Source organism: Poromitra crassiceps (assembly GCF_964638095.1).
Source record: "Poromitra crassiceps genome assembly, chromosome: 10".
Lineage (NCBI taxonomy): Eukaryota > Metazoa > Chordata > Actinopteri > Beryciformes > Melamphaidae > Poromitra > Poromitra crassiceps.
Window position 1 is genome coordinate 20383934 of NC_139631.1, and position 17819 is coordinate 20401752.

Below are 17819 nucleotides of genomic sequence, written 5' to 3' on the forward strand. Positions count from 1 at the left end.
CGGTACCTCACTAATGAATGTCAAGTGTTGACATTACTGAATATGACAAATGTATTGAAAAGGAAGACTCAATGATATTGCTGCCTCCCCAGACTCTCAAACAGCTTCCGTAGTGTCTGTCAAAGCCGGGCTATAGCTAGCATACACCCATCAATAACACCTGTTGCTGTGGGGTTTGGGAAGCTTGGTCTGGTTGATATGAGAAAAAAACGTTGCGTTATACTAATAGTGTTTGCGTCCTCCTCTACCTCCCTCCTTTCATGCCGTCTAAACATTTGGTAGAATTTGACTCGGAAGTGGTTGGATGATCATGTGTGGGATTTAGTGTCTTTTACAGCGCAAGAGTCTATTAGACCTCATTATGAAAAATCAGCTCAGTAAAGCAGGAGGCCACGGGGTATTTTTCCAGCCATTTCGATAGAAGTCCTTTTCTCCATCGCCGCTCCACTCCTGAGGAGAGAGAGGGGTGCAGTGGGAGGAGGGAGCTCTCTGGGTCACATGATGGTGCAGCGGTTCCTCTGTAGTGCCCCCTGTAGACGGATGTGTGTGTGGTTCCCGCGCATGCCTCGCGCCACGGCGATGCCCAGCAGCTCCTTGAAGAGCAGGATGACGTGCCAGTTGAACTTGGCGGAGCATTCCACGTAGCCGCACTTCCAGGTCTTCTTCACCAGGACGGACACGGCCCTGCGCGGCGTGAAGCGCTGACGCTGCAGATCTCTCTTGCTGCCCACCACCAGGATGGGCACCTCACTGCTGCTGCCTTCCCTACAGCACAAACAGGAAGGAGACACAGTAGCATTTTGAAGTCACACTGACATCAAATAAGACCTTATTCTTTTAATCTCTTACCTTTATTTCAAACCTTTATTTAACCAGGCAAGTAATTAAGAACAAATTCTTATTTACTGTACAATGTCGACCTGGCAGACCTGACAATTCATGCCCAAATAAATGACAAACATAACATTTTATTGTATTATTCAATATTTATATTATTATTATTATTATTATTATTATTATTATTATTATTATTATTATTATTATTATTATTATTATAGGTAATAATAATAATAATCTCTAAGGCTGACTTAATTGCATATATTTTAATCTATGACTTCAACCAATAAAACCATCCTGCCCCGCCCAACAAATAAAAATTAAAACTGCCTTTCTCTCCCATGATATCCCATTGGTTTACACACATTTTGAATGTGTTATATCCTGCCCCAGTAATCCTTTTAACCAGCAAATACATCCAATTAAAGAAGTAAGATGCTCTAAAACTGACATTTCATTGTGACTTTAATCTGTCAAGTAAAATAAGACAATTATTTGACTCTGAAATCACAGTTAAGTCAAACAAATGTGTTGAGGTGTCTAAGGAGGACTGTGATGGGGACTGAATGAAGGCGAGAACATTTCCATTCTGTGACAGACTGCCCTCACCAGCCCCCATCCACAACGATAACGACCTGAAGGTCGGAGCAGCACACGAGCGTCGCTGATGTGAGCTTAATGAGAGTTGATTTCTGCAGCAGGAGTGCTTGTACCTTTATCATGTGTGTGTGTGTGTGTGTGTGTGTGTGTGTGTGTGTGTGTGTGTGTGTGTGTGTGTGTGTGTGTGTGTGTGCATGCACATGTTTGTCTGTGTGTGTTAAAGTCGGTGTAGCGTGTAATCAGAATCACTTATCACGTCATTAGCGAGCACTTAATATGTGAAGATAATTTGTGGTGCTGACATGGGTGCAGAGAGCCTCATGCTTGTCACGGCGGTGTGAGCGGAGGGTGCAGTGCGTCTGTGTGCACTTTTCCCAGCTTTGTGAGGCGCGTCGTGCGGGGGCGGACTGGAGGATCACAGGCACAGCTCACAGGCCCTAGGGGCCTCCCACCACACGCTGCACTGCTATACAGCACTTTCAATTGTGAAGACGTATGGCAAGCTAGAGGCTTACATTTGTGACTCAAGACTTCAGTCGCTGACATGTGTAACACTGTTTTGTAACACCCGATTTGTGTTACAATGCATCGTCCTACAGTGTTAAACAAGAACATCAACCAGAGGATTTAGCCAAAGCATTTCCAATCAAGCCTTGTTGGTTGTGGTTTGAAAATGCAATCTGAGACCAATCTGAGTCGTTCATGAATAAAGTAATGAATTGGATCAGAGATGACAGATACTATGAGGGGAAGAAAAAAAGGTGACATTGTTCACACTCACACATTTAGGCTCATGAATCTTCTGGTTTGCATGGAATTGAAAGAGTAACTTAATATCAAACGATGTAAAGACTGACATCCAAAGGTAAAAAGCATGTTACTGTACTAAAATTGCATTTTTTTTTAATTGTCATCTGTTATTGGCTGATCTTTGGTTCCAGGTGATGCCACCTTCTATAGAGTACAAACAAGTAGTGACACAAACTGTTGTAGGATTACTCTTTAAAATGCTGTGGTGAGTTCTGATAGTTATTTTGGTGATATCTAGTAGTCACACCTTACTTATTTAGTGCATTAAACAATGGTCTGAGGTCTTCTTCAGCCAAACTTTTTTGCAGATGCAGCCGTGTGTGTGTGTGTGTGTGTGTGTGTGTGTGTGTGAGTGTGTGAGAGAGAGAGCTACTAGTGTATAGGGTGATGCAGCGAACCAATACTGTCACAGTTTTGAAAAATGTAGGGCTTCAGGGTAGAGAGCTAAAAAATGATGAAATAAGGTTATTGTTTGTGAAAGGACATTGTCTGCAGATTTTAGAGGAATGTTTCAAGTTATTGCATCTTGTGGCACGTGTGTGTGTGTGTGTGTGTGTGTGTGTGTGAATGTGCGTGTGTGTCGCAAAGGGACAATTCCTTTATAGTTGACATGCTAAGTCAGGCAAACCGTAATAAATCCCGGCAACCCGTAGGTGCTTCCTCCTTGGTTATTAACAACATGAGTTCATATTTCCTCCCCTCTCCTTTCCTCTCTCCTTCCATCCTTCCCTCCCTCTTTCTCTTACCTATTGTAGGAAATAGAACCCTGTGTCCTTTGCCCTGAGTAGCCTATCACAGTGGAGTTTTCAGTAAAGCAGCTCCATGTGATCATGAGATCATTTCCTGATCACAGGAAGAAGTCATGCAGCAGCTGTCATGAGTGCATGTATGATGTAGAAGTTTAGCCGTCAGGGCATACGGGTAGTGCAGCGGTAGATTCCCTGCCTACCAACACGAGGGTTGTAGGTTCGAAACCCCCGTTTGGTCGGACATCCGTACAGGCACAATTGGCCGTGTCTGCGGGTGGGAAGCCAGATTATGGGGATGTGTCCTGGTCGCTGCACTTATAGCCTCCTCTGGTCGGCCGGGGCACCTGTTTGCGAGGAGGGGAACTGGGGGGAATAGCGTGATCCTCCCACACGCCACCTCCCTCCTGCTGGTGAAACTCCTTGCTGTCTGGTGAAGAGAAGCGGCTGGCGACTGCACATGTATCGGAGGAAGCATGTGCTAATCTATGGCTCTCCCCAGCTCGGCAGAGGGGATGTGGAGCAATGACCGGGTAAGCAGGGTGGATTGGCCAAGTACAATTGGGGAGAGAAAGGGGGGGGGCGTTTTAGCCCTCAGACTAGTGTTCATTGTTACAGACAATCGTGTAAGTATACACTTCATGTTCGTGTGTATTGTAGAACTGGTTTTGACTAGTCTGAAGTGTGCATATTACAGTAGTCATTTTAGAAAAGGATGAACAAAGTACTATACATACTCAAGTGTATAAAGAAACTGACACAGTACTTCTACCCTTTGTTCGGAGAATATCCTGCAGCCCACTTGAGTGTGTGTGCTCTCTTCGTCTCATTAACCAGTCGGAGAAATATGTTCAGAAATGGGGGAAATATTTGGATTTTGTGAATGGACTATGATGGGAAAATATTTTATTTTATTTAAGCTGAGGTTTATGCCGGGGGCTTTTGCAATGGTGTTTGTGGGCTGCTGATGTGACACTGTTTTTCTTTTCTTTTCTTAGAATAGTGGTTAGGTTTAGTTTGATTTTTGTTTTGTAGGTCTTTATTTGTTTGTTATATATTTGTGGTTCTTTTGGTGTGTGGACTGTATTGTTTATGAAAATACGAATAAATAATTGATCATAAAAAAAAAAAAGAGTGTGTGTGCTTAAGGTTTTCTCTCCAGACATGTCTGAATAAAGAATCGGTGGAAGACTCTTGAAGCTATGCTCATTCATTTTGACCCACAACAGCGAGTTACAGTATTTCCCCCCTACACTATCAGTCTAGATTCAGATCTCTCTCCTATGATTACACATGAATTTATTTCTGCTATTTTCCATTTCCCTTGTGCTCACCCTTCTTCCCCTCGCTGGGGTTGATAATGGTTTTCTGTCACGGGCCATGAACACGCATGGCAGGAGAAACGCATGTGGAGCTACGGGAATGTGGGGATGAACTGAGCAATGGGAGCTCGGTCATGACACCGTGCAACAAACAAGGGAGGGGCGGTCCGCTCATTTTCTCCATCAAGATGCAAATATATGCAGGGGCAGATGCCAGCAGCCAGAGAGCCACAGAGCAGGTCATGTCTTTGATCTTCACTGGCGCCTTTTTTTTTTTTTTTACCTATCAGTTAAAGGCCACAGCATCCTGTCTCAGATGGCTCAGGTGTGGACCAGGTAATCGCAAGGTTCAAATCTTTATCATAATATTCTCCCCCCTTCTCTCTCCCCCACGCTTCCTGTCTGTAATCTGTCTAATAAAGCAGGAATGTCATAAAAAATTATCTTTAAATCACCACTCTCGCTCACCGATGCCAGAATAAAATGTCACCTCATTCCAAATCTGTCAGGATGCAGGGAGGGACACGCTGAATTAAAAGATATCACCTAGAGTGGACTATCCGTCACTGTCACACTGTCACACACATGTAATTGCAGAGCGGCGTAGCGTGGCCGTGAAATTGCACGGTGTCTTCAGAAGGGTCACACAGCTACGCCACTAGAAGCCAGCAGCAACAGTTAACAAGTGGTGCGTTTATGGTTCTATTCTACAGTAACTGGCGCCGGTTTACACAGAGTTTGTCTGACGGGTGTTGCTGCTGACCGCACCTGTGCTCCATGATCTGCTGTCTGATCATCTTGACATACTCGAAGCTCTCCACACAGCAGATGTCGTAGACCAGGATGTAGGCGTTGGCATTGCGAACCCCTCTGCAGCGCAAATCCAGCCACTCCTACAAGAGAGACGGAGAGAGAGAAACATAAATATTGGACCCAAGATCAACTATCTGAGACGATTATGCAACGCATTTATGACAAACTAGCAGGATACCTGTCCCTGTGTGACTGGCCATTTAGTCAGGCCTCGCTCACAGAGTTGGCATGCAGCTTCTCCTCTCTCTCCCCAGAGGGTTTTCATAGTCCACTTCACTGGCTGATTACAACTCCGCTCACCTGTGGGCTCCTCCACTCTGGAGGAACCGTGGGCTCATCCACTCTGTAGCTCTCCATGGTGCTGAACCTGTCTTGAGTCATTTTAGCCACTAATGTTTGCCCATTTAGTCACCCCTAATTACCTAATTAAAAAATCTGGCTCTGGTCACCCGCAAGGGGGCTCTTTACACTTCCTGAAAGATTCAGCGCGATCGGACGTAAAATGGCATAGCTGTGGCAGAATACTATTCTGCTCACACACTCACTCACTCCCACACAGACACATTCTTATTATAGGATTCACCCATTCACAAAGATACGCATTGCTGAATGGGATGTGGCTCAATGCACCCCAAGTGACACCATCCCATCCTCCATTTTCCTGGCTCTATTGCCCTTTTCTCTCCTCTCTGAAAGTGTGCGGAGTCAATGAAGTCTTACAGTCGACATCGCAGTTTGAGTCAGGCAGCCGAGGGTGAAGCCCTGGTGACTGCCTGGTGGTCAGCATAATCCATAAGAGCCGCACGGTGTCTTCACTACATGGGATCAAGGGCACAGACAGCGAGGCAACTTAGGAGAGAGAAGCAAACATGGGGCCTTGTGCCAGAGAAATAAATGTGAGCATAATACAGTCGTGCTGCGACTCCGTTCACCTTTGTGATGCAGGGCACATTGAGCGAGGCAAATAGCAACACCAGTTTTATGGTAATGAGTTTCTAGCCATAATTAAAGCGCATGGCACAACTGGATGCGTTTGCAGCTTGCTAGGGGGCAGGGCCAGCGGCTTCAGCGGTGACATAGTGACCCGCTCTATTCACGGTGTGATTCCCATGCCCTCGCCACCACACTCACCACCCCCAGCAGCATGCTATGAATCTATAAGTGGTCCTGCTGGTTTAGGGAGGGAGAGGAAACTAGAGGGTTGGGGGGGGGGTTGGGGGATTGGGGTTTGCTCAGGAAGAGAAAATGAAAGGCGACCCTGAGAGAATGGGGAGAAGATGAAAGTGCAGCAGCGGATGGAGGGATGAGCTGCAGACAGGGTGTCAACATGACCTCTGGGCTAACCGCACCATGCTAATGAAGTGTGCCGGGATGTGAGGCTGACAGGAAAACGGCTGAGTTCAAATCAGTTCACTTCAGTTCAGTTCGATACGACTCGACTCAACTCAATGCTGGAAAGTATCCAATAAGAACATCAAGGTAAACACACCGACAAGCAGCAATTAAGGCAAACAATGGATAACACATTCTGTGCAGCAGCAGTAACAGTCCTAGTTCTGGCAAAGGCATTCTCCTAACAGCTCACTCCAAAAACCAAATTCCTTTCCAGGTTAAGAATAGAAAGTGATATCCTTTTCAAACCAGGTCTCAATCTGATTTCACAGGTCTGTGAAAATCAGATTGAGAATTTGAGTGGCAGGGAATGCTAAGGGAGCAGTTGATGATCACATAAAAGGCCGGACTTTCCACTAGAGTAGGGGGGGACATGTACCCCTCTTTTCAAATCCTCGCTTTTTTAACGTGGGCTGACATTACCATCTTTCAGAGGTTGTAGCAGGCTCATTCTTAAAGCAAGAGTGAAGATACTGGTATCATATGAAACTAGAAGAGCTGAGGTATCCCAAACCGTGTTCGGCTAGCTTGTCGGGAAGGGGGCTAAATAATGCTCCAAATCCAGGCTACATTTTGGTGAGGGAAAAACTGGCATAGCCATTTTCCAAGGGGTCCCTTGACCTCTCACCTCAAGATATCTTAATGAGAATGGGTTCTATGGGTACTCACGAGTCTCCCCTTACAGACTAGTATGCTAATCCCAAGCAGTTTTTGTTGTGCAAAAACCATGCAGTTTGTTGCATGCAGTATAAATATGTTATTTTCACCTATTTAGATATTTCTGCCTACCAGGGTCCCTCCCTAAACAGTATTGGAATAAATTGCACAAATTGGATATGACTGGAAAGCTGAGACTCTTGCGGATTCAACGAGACCATTTGTATTAATGTTTGATGATGTTAGTCCCCATAGTAGCCCTTTCATTGTAGTGAGATGATTTTTTTTTAACTTGACCTTATGTATAAAATAACTTGTGACCTCTAGGATAATCATACCCTCATGAAACTTTACAACCCCCAAAGGTGGTTTCTGAGCAATTTCCAGAACAGAAGTACTTGCCACCAAAACAGAAAAATGCAAATCTCCAAATGTTCTAAACGTTTTTGATACCAAATCACAGGATACATTTTTCTGTGGTGCTTTCTCGGGGCATTGGGGCAAGATTATATCACGTAATGATATAATGAAGACAATGCGAACACTGTCTGTCAGCAAGGCATAATCATCTTCATTCAATTTGGAAGATTATTTGAGGTGCATGACTGTGGGTGAGTGTGTGGCAGAGTCTCGCACATCAGCGCGGAGATAATGAGACTGATCAGGCATGCAAACAAACATGTGGCACTGAGATCACTGCTACGAAATGTGAGAGAGAGAGCAGAGGGGAGGGTGAAGGAGAGAGAGCCAGCCTGAAGAAGTAGTGAAAAATGGCAGAAAGCATGATTATTCATTCTCTCTCTCTCTCTCTCTCTCTCTCTCTCTCTCTCTCTCTCTCTCTCTCTCTCTCTCTCTCTCTCTCTCTCTCTCTCTCATATATATCGATTCAATCTCCTTTAGAGGGACAGGGGGAAATATGTCACAGAGCCACTGTATTTCCACTAACATTTCCTGTCATCCTTTCTTTTGTGGGAACTTCAGAAATGTTAACCTATTTTTGCCAATCTACAAGACACAGTCACAGTGATTATACGCCACAGCATCGCATTCTTGACAACGGGGAGAATTGACAGTGTGCGATATACACATGCTGGCATCCTTCCCAGGTGCTTCAGATGCAGCCCACACTCCTGTGGGCTAAAAATAGAAGCTGGTGCTCTTGTCTCATATCTCTTCTCTTTGGCATCCAAGTCTTGTTTTTAATGTGGAGGAGGAGCTCTAAACAACAACAGCGCTTCTTCAAACCCAAACAACGAACACAGGAAAACAAAGGAATTAATAGGAACTAGCACTGAGAGGAATGAGGATGGTTCAGCAATACAAGACTGATACATTGAAGTCTAATCAATCAAAACTGTATGAGGGGCCATGTTTATTTGTGGAGGGAACTGGTGGGAATATAGTGATCCTCCCACGTGCTACGTCCTGCCAGTGAAGCTCCCCGCTGTCGGGTGAAAAGAAGCGGCTGGCAACTGCACATGTATTGGAGGAAGCATGTGTGTGTCTACGGCTCTCCCCAGATCGGCAGCGACTGGGGCAGCAGGGGGAATTGGCCAAGTACAATTGGGGAGAAAATGGGGGGGAAATCAGAAGAAAAAATAAATGGTACGATTCGATATAGATATTTCAGTTACAATACCAATTTTGCTTGGCTATGAAAGAGATTCTCTTACTAATGCTGTAAATTGTACAAGGAACCCTCTAACCTGGTGCATTATTAAAAATATGAATGTTGGCAGATGTTTACGAGATCTTGTTGCACTAAGAACCAAACCACGCAAGTCTAACGGGGGTAAAGCTTCAAGCATCCACAGGAAAAAAAAGGCATTATATTAATTAATTAATTATTAGATGATATTGGGATTTATGAATCGATATCAGTTCCTTCAAATGAAGATCGAATCGTATCGATACAATATATTTTTTAACCCAGCCCTAGTAGTGTATGTGTGAGTGTGCATGTGGGGGCGTGAATGTCTGTCCTCCAGTCTGCCTTTTTAACACTGCAGAAAAAGAGCATCTCGAGAGCCAAACAGAACAGGTTTCCCTGACAACCGTGGGCCTCGGTCAGTTTTTAGCAGGCTATGACAAAACTGCCAAGTCTCCCGAGGGAATGCAGCTCCAGTAATGATTGGTTGTGATGGATCAATAAGCAGGTGGGGGAAGGCTGCATATGGCAATTAACAATATGCCACACATAGGCCACACTGCCCACTGTGCATTAACAATATGCCACACATAGGCCACACTGCCCACTGTGCATCTCACATCTACTTCTTCCCACGGGGAGAAAACTCATTACTCGATGATGACCTTGACCACAGAGAAGCATTATATCTGTTGGCTTTATTGCTGTTTGAGTTATGCGGGTCGTTTGAGATGCTCCTGAGCTGCTGCCTGCTGTAAGTTGAAGCATTTTCTTGCACTCACACACTCAGACCCAGGGGCGGCTCCAGGGAGGGGCTTGGGTGGTTTGAAGCTGACCCTAGTATAGCCATAGCACCCCCCAAGAGATTTCTGTGGTTTATTTAGAAATTGTAATTATCAATGTGTGAATACAGTACATCATTTATCATTTAAAAAAGGAATAAATACATGAATAAAACAAATAAAATTGATCAAATGAATTATTTTTGGACAAAAAAAAGATAAAGCCATTCTTATTCAGAGCAGTTTACGGTTTGCCTATTAATGAAGTTAATGCATTTGGTGGTTGAGGCACAAATTCTGAATCCTTATGAGGTTAGTTATCTCTATGATGCTCATTCATCACATTAAGCCTATGGAGGAACAGAATACTGTTGATTCGTTAGTCAAGGTGTTGGTACCTGGCAGCATGAGTTTGTGATCTCAGAATCTGAGGAAAACTGCGTGTGTTGTGTACAAGACCAGTCCGTGGCATAACTGTGTGAAATGTTATATTCAGAGAGAGAGAGGTGTGTTTAAGTAGGCAGGCTTGTTACATTGACATGTATACAGTATATCCCATGAGCTGAATATCTCGCCTTGTGTTTAACACAGAATGTCATTGTAACTGTCGCAGAGCGGTACATGTGTCGGGGCAATGCAGTAGAAATTAGTCTGTGGTGACCGGCATATTAAAGGGAAACTTTAATATAAAGCGCTTTACAATGTGCCTACATTCACCCATTCACACACCGAGGGCGGCCAGCTGCCACGCAGGGTGCTGGCACAGCCATCGGGAGCAATTTGGGGTTCAGTGTCTTGCCCAAGGACACTTCGACATGCGGACTGGAGGAGCCGGGGATCGAACCACCAACCTTCCGATTAGTGGACGACCTGCTCTACCACCTGAGCCACAGCCGCCTTAAAAGTCAGGCTACCCCATAGCCCCAGCAAAAGCAAATCTCTGGAGCTGCTCAGGCTAACACACACACACACACACACACACACACACACACACACACACACACACACACACACACACACACACACACACACACACACACACACACACACACACACACACACACACACACACACACACACACACACACACACAGGGACAACAAAGCGAACAAGTAGACTTACTTTTGGAACAAACATTACTTGTTGAGTTTGAAATATTAATTAGCAGATGACAGACACATTTTCACAAGCTGAAATGGTATTTAATCACACTTGATAAGATAATAATAATGACACTATTCACGTTCTAAGCCATGAATTGCATAAAACTATAGCTTTAAATTCTATTCTCTAGATTTTTAGAGGGAAAGTAAAAGTAACTGAAAGGAATAATCCACTGTCTTGTTTTTCATGACACTTTTATGTAGGTAAGTAACCAGTAATTGATTGTATTTTGAAAGTAACCCCCCACTGTCACTCCTATGTTGGATTTATGTTAATAGGAAAGCATGCAGACACATAAACAGTGAAAACCTCATGTAGCCTACACACCACGCATTCACACAAGCACATCAACATCCCTCTATTTATGGATGTGCGCTTTGAGAGTTGAGAGATTACAGTGTGTAAGATGAAAAGCAATCTTCTCTATACTGTTATCACAGGCAGTATGAAGGAGATATCCAATAAAAATGGCCAGAGAGAGCAGGAGAGGGAGGCGAGCATCTTGTGTGGGAGGGAGTTATGGTGATACATTATCACCAGAACAAAAAAAAAGAACAAGAAAAAAAAAAAATCAGTGCTGGATCCGCTGTCAGGCTAAAATCCATCTGTCACCACATCCATATTGACAAACTGTGACAGATGCTCGGAGAACGCAATCAGCAACCGACAGACACACTGCAAAGCAAACAAATGATTATACGGTCAGAGAGCCTCACCGTGAAAAGACTGAATGTCGCCCGTCTACATAACCATAGAGGCGGACTGACTCACTCTATTGTGCAGCTTATTCATCAGAGATTTCAGGGATGAAGCCCAATTGGTCAACCTAACTTCTACAGTGTCCATTAAACTCTGTGCAACCTTTCTAATAGACTGCAGCAAATCCCTGCGTTCCTCTCTGTCGGCCTTTGATTCCCTGCAGTATTCTAGGAGGGAGCTGTGCCTCAACTCAATCTGCACAAAGGTTTCTTTGTGCCGGCGCTGCTTCAACAGGCTGCGACCCATTGTGTCCTGTGACCCTTGACCCCAGGTTACATTTCTTTGCCCACAGAGGCAGGGAGTCAAACCACGCCGTGCTGTCTCACCACTCCTGTCACAATGAAGAGAGGAGATCACAAGATACGGCTGCTCTCTCAGTGCCCCTACTGCATCAATCAGTAACCATGAGTCCATACCCGGGGATGTGCGCGCCACTACTCCCTGCAGACTTGCCCAAAATGGCAAAACAATGCTAAGAAACAGCTTTGTGAAGTCTGTGTTATTAAGTGCTAATAAAGAGCTTAAATTTCCCGGGGTTGGCCGATCGATCTGAAACTGCACATGGTCATTGAACATTCGAATAGGCAGGAAGTGACAAAGCCGGGTTTTCCATTTACCCAAATTAAAGCTGTTTATGAGCATTTCTTCCTGCATTTCCGATGACATCATCAGGAAAATGGAAAAAACGGTTTTGTCACTTACTGTCTCCTCCGATGCTAAACGCCCATGTGAAGTTTCAGATTGATCGGCCAACCTGTTTGATCGGCCAACCTGTTGCGGAGATAAATGGATTCAGATGGATGGGCAGACAGACAGCATTTCCTTCATTCTATATATAGTAAGGTAAGATAAGATCAATCATAAAGCTGTCTGATAGAAATGTGGCAGCACTCGGCTAATGGTTTTCTTTGACCATATACCTTTCACAAAGTAGCCTACCCCTGCTCACTGTAACACCACTCTCAAATGAAGAGGAAACGCTGCTACAATGGCTGAGAATGAAAGCGGAGTTCTTAAGCTGTGTCTGATTCCTGCTTTCTGCTCACACCTACCAGGCTGCTCCCTAATGGGGCTTAAGCACCGTTTAGCTGAAGAAAGAGACAATTCCTGTAGGTGCCGAGGGTCTCTGTGGAAACAACCAAGAGCACTGCAGCCCTCTTAACACCTCCAGACAAAACGTTGTAACATGGGAGGCTCAGGAGGACGATCGCTCCAGGGCCTGCCTCCCTGCTGCTGCTTTAACACCATGTGCTTACTTACTGAGCAAACTGACAGTTGAGGAGGCCTCCCATCCAGCCTCGCTCACTCGCTCCCCTCAATGGCCTGATCTCATTTTCTCACTGTCACCTCCCCTGTGTAGGAAGATACAGGTTGTTCTTTGCAGGCAATGTGATACACAGGAGAAGCAGAGACAGATGATCAGCGGGGGGCATCGGAGGGCCGAGTGTCAGCGCGGTGTGGTGACCTTGGAGATCTCCATCTTGAAAGCTTCACAGCCTCAGTCTCCGCTGAGGCTGCAGCAGACAGGAGTTTGACACCCTTTACCAGTCAACGGAGGCTTGGACACACACACACACACACACACGCGCACACACACACACACACACACACACACACACACACACACGCACGCAGGCACACACACACACACGCACGTGTGCACAAGTGTGGCTGCGCACACGCACATGCACACGCACACACACACACACACACACACACACACACACACACACACACACACACACTCCCTATCCTGCACTTTGTACTTTCTGGCTGCCTCCTAGTGAACTAGATTGTTTTCAAAGGAAAAAACTTTTAGGAGAGCTACAAAGCTACAAGAAGAAGGCCTAAGGGGCTGTGTACACAGGTTTTTTTTTTCATGGCAGAGCACTTTGGATATCAAAAATATGAAAGTTCAGAGCGCTTCCAAAGCACACAGACCGGGACACATACCCCTAATCCGGCTTCCCACCCGCAGACACAGCCAATCATGCCTGTATGGATGCCCAACCAAGCCGGAGGTAACACGGGGGCGTGAACCTGCACCCCATGTGTTGGTAGGCAGGGAATCTACCGCTGCACTAAAAAGTTGAGCTGTTTTCTACTTGAGGCGCCCAGCATGCTAGCTGCCGAGAATAATGAAACGCCAGGCGGGGGTGCTGGGAAGAGGAGTGCTCCTAGCACAGCTATAGAAAATGAATTGTAGAAAGGTGCTGGCAGCTCAAAAAAATGCTTTCTGTGGACACGGCCCCTAAGAAATACTAGCCTACTTCAATATTCCCAACTCTTGTCAGGGATTAAGACAGAGCAACAAATCTGTTGGGCAAACACTCTTTGTTCCTTAAGGGGCCATGTCCACAGAAAGCATTTTTTCAGCTGCCAGTGCCTTTTTGCAATTCATTTTCTATGGTAAAGATGCGCTAGGAGCACTCCTGGTGTTTCAGCACTCTCGGCGCTATCGTTTTTTGGTGGAGTGCTCTGGGCACCTCAAGTAGAAAACAACTCTGGAGAAGAGCGCTGCTCATCAATGTCACTTTTTTTGACCGACCAATCCAAATCAAATGTGCGCAGTGTGTCTTTGGTAGCGCTCTAAGCATTCATATTTTTGATATCCAAAGCGCTCTGCCATGAAAAAAAACACACGTCACACACACACACACACAAAACAGAGCCCCTTACGCTGACAATCTTGTGCTCGAGAACAGAACATTTGGAGCTACAGTTTCTCTCTCTCTCTCTCGGATCCTATCAGATTGGTGAACTAATGATGTGTGACTAATAACCTGTGGCCATGCACAAATAAAAGGCGAGGCTGTTTGTTCTATTTTTAAAATGGGAATTTAACCAGGTGTTGTGTCAATGCCTGCAGCACAATCATGCTATTATTGACCGTACATATTTTCTGCACCAAATTCAACCCAATCATCAATGTAATTGTATTTCACCACCCACAATGAAGCACAGATCTGATTGTGTTCGACCCTGGAAGACAGTCTTAATCCCCAGGGAATGCTGCACCTGCTTATAGGTAGGCCTAAGTCTAAGCAAGAATACATACAGTAGAATAAGATTGTTTCTACAAAATACATGCCATGATTCAATAAAATGTATGCAGTAGGCTATAAACAAAATTATGCAAGCTGGCATATGAGAGAGAGAGAGAGAGAGAGAGAGAGAGAGAGAGAGAGAGAGAGAGAGAGAGAGAGAGAGAGAGAGAGAGAGAGAGAGAGAGTTTTGTAACGTCAAAGTAAAGCTCTCCAAGGCTTAAGTCAGTCGGGTCTCCATAGCAACTAGTAGGCTAGGGACATCTGAGATAGTGATAGAATAAATAAAATGGGTGTTTTGTCTTTGAGGAATGCCAGCGCTCCTGAACAGACAGGCCCCTCGCAGAACCATCAAACCATGAAGTAGAGAATAGAGAAACGAATCTCCATAGGCTGACAGCAGCCAAGTAGCCTAGTTTATTATTATTAATATTATTATTATTATTATTATTATTATTATTATTATTATTATTGTTATTATTATTATTATTAAGTCCTTACCTGGCTGGAGCTCGATGGAAACGAGGAGATTGGCGGGACGTCTAAGATCTTCAGCTCGTACATGTTGCCGTTGAGTATGACGGCGGGTCGGTACACATATCTGGTCCTGGTCGGCGTGTACGCCTCCGAGAAGTCATTATAGATGAACTGGCGGATTATAGAAGTTTTGCCCACGCCGGGAGCACCGATGACTGCGATACTCAGCGTCTCCACCATCCCTGGAGCCAGAGTTCAGCACCATGGACAGCGACACGTCTAATCAGCAGACACACTAAACAAGCCACAGGCGCTGCTGCTGCTTGCAGTGCTGGGAGCGCTCTGGAGGAATTCCAATTCACCAATCAGCAGTTTCTAAATCACCTCCAATTGATTTAACCGCGCGGAATCAATAGGAATAAACGGTCGAATTAACCAGCTTATCTCTGAAACTTTTCACAGAAATAAATCTCTCCAGAGAAAACATACACGCCATGCACGTTTTCCTTTTTGAATAGTCAAAAAATAAACAACACGGTTCAGGGTCGGATCATGACCGAGGAGATGGAGAGGTTTTCGCAGCGCATGGGGTTTTCTGGGTTTTCTGCATGGGGGTATCCCCGTGTGACCTGGTCCCCCAAGAGGCAGCGGGAAGTCCGCCCTCGTCTCATCTCATGAGGCGAGACTTGACCTTGCCTATTAACGCAAAAAGAGACCCCGGCCGGCCGCTCTCCTCTCGGTGTCGCTGACAGACAGATCTGCTCCTCTCTCTTCTCAGTCTCCAGCTGATTCACCGCCAGACTCCTCCATCATTCACGGCCAAGACGGCCACACAGCAGCGCAGCGGCCAGCTTCAAACATGCGGTTTCTTCCACGTGTTCTGAACGCGATCCCATAATCTCCACCAGAAAGCTGATAATGATATGGTAATTCAAAAGAAAGAGGGACTATCCACACATACTGCACACGGTGGCTCTCTGTGAGGGCATCTGTAGCTTGGCTGTAACATTGTGTCTCTAGTATCTGCTATTGGAGATGCCTGCGCGCTCTCTCTCTCGCTCTCTCTCTCTCTCTCTAGTTGCTAAATCCCCTGCCTCTTCATCCAATAGGATCATGTCGTGTAAGAAAGCACGTGAAAGCCTGCTGTAAATTCCTACGCTGTAAATAAATTGCAAAAAGGCACATGCCACACGCGTGAGGCAGGCATCCATAAATCTTTTTATTTATGATGATGGTGTAAGAAAGTAAGACTGTCTGAAGCTCAATTTCCTTCCAAGCGTCTCTGAGGAACACGACTTGTGTGGTCCTGACTCTGAGGCGAGGGAGAGTGAGCGGGGTGGAGGGGGATAGACTCTCATCCATCAGTGCAATATGGCAGAAGGACACAACATCCACAAATCCCCTTACTGTCAAGTCTGAATAATAAATACAATATATTTTAGGCTATTCTTCCAACTCAAGACTGCATGAGCTTGTAGACTCGGTTGCACCACGTCACGGGATCAATCAAATATGGAACAGTCCACTGACTTTAGGCTACACACAGTTTCATGTAGGCATAATTGTGGCAATTAATCCAAAGAAAAATAAAGGATGAAAAGCTATCATACAGTTCTCAACGGCAGTTGGGCTGTGTGTGAAGTGTGTTGGACTTTTATTGTGAAGGTCTGTGTGTGAACTGTTGGACATTTATTGTGAAGGGCTGTGTGAATTGTGTTGGACATTTATTGTGAAGGTATGTGTGTCAAGTATGTGTTGGACTTTTATTGTGAAGGGCTGTGGGAAGTGTGTGTTGGACTTTTATTCTGAAGGGCTGTGTGAGGTGTGTTGGACTCTTATTGTGAAGGGCTGTGTGAAGTGTGTTGGACTTTTATTGTGGAGGGCTGTGGGAAGGAAGTGCTGTACTTTTATTGTGGAGGGCTATGTGAAGTTTGTGTTGGACTTTTTATTCTGAAGGGCTGTGTGTGAAGTGTGTATTGGACTTTTATTGTGAAGGGCTGTGTCTGAAGTGTGTTGGGCTGTGAATGAACCTGTCAATCAAACAGTGTGGGCGGAGCCTCTTCACACATCACCTGAAAGGCGATTTTAAGTACATCATTATAGCCTATGCATGATCCTAAAAATACTTGATTCATTGAGTTGTTATATTGAGAAATTATAGGATATGTGACTGAAGACCTGTAGGATTGAAAACCAGTAGCTCACAACAAAACTCAAGATATTGGTTTAGGCCTACTCCAACATAACAGTAATTAATAGACTATACATGCCCCATGCCCTAATCAGATTTTTCTATATACAATTTACAGATCGTCAAACATTGACATAAGCATCTTTGCAACTTTAAAAAAAAACTTCATATCTAAAAATACTGTTCTATTTCACGCATCACATTAACAGTAAACATACCTTAAGAGTGTTAAAATACACTGACTACCCCTTTTTCGGAGGACAACTGGCAGGGAATTGGAGTGTAGGCTGGTGGAAGGGCTGTTGGTTTACCTTTCACTTGTCAAGACTGAGCCTTTAGCAAACCGCAGGGGAGCAGCTCCCCCTGTTGGAGATAGATGCTGCCAGAGATGCTTCATTAGCAGGGCAGTCTGGAATTAAAGAGGATAAAAGCATGTCACAGCTTTGGACTAATGGCCACAACTAGTGGTGTGAGCTTCAATAGGACACACAGAATCCCTGGGCAGTCATTTGGCATGTCTCTCTCCAGGGCAGGCTGACCCTTGCCATATGTTTTCAGAGAGGGACCTGAGAGATTT

The 17819-nt window shown here is 45.0% G+C and overlaps 1 protein-coding gene across 1 annotated transcript; it reads right to left on the minus strand.

Moving 5' to 3' along the window:
• Nucleotides 1-494: 494 nt before the first annotated feature.
• On the minus strand, nucleotides 495-15291 carry rasl10a (RAS-like, family 10, member A; the record flags this gene model as incomplete). Its single annotated transcript, XM_083644470.1, has 3 exons — nucleotides 495-765; nucleotides 5084-5208; nucleotides 15076-15291. 3 exons carry the CDS (start codon nucleotides 15289-15291, stop codon nucleotides 495-497), a joined length of 612 nt encoding a protein of 203 aa, XP_083500596.1.
• Nucleotides 15292-17819: the final 2528 nt, after the last annotated feature.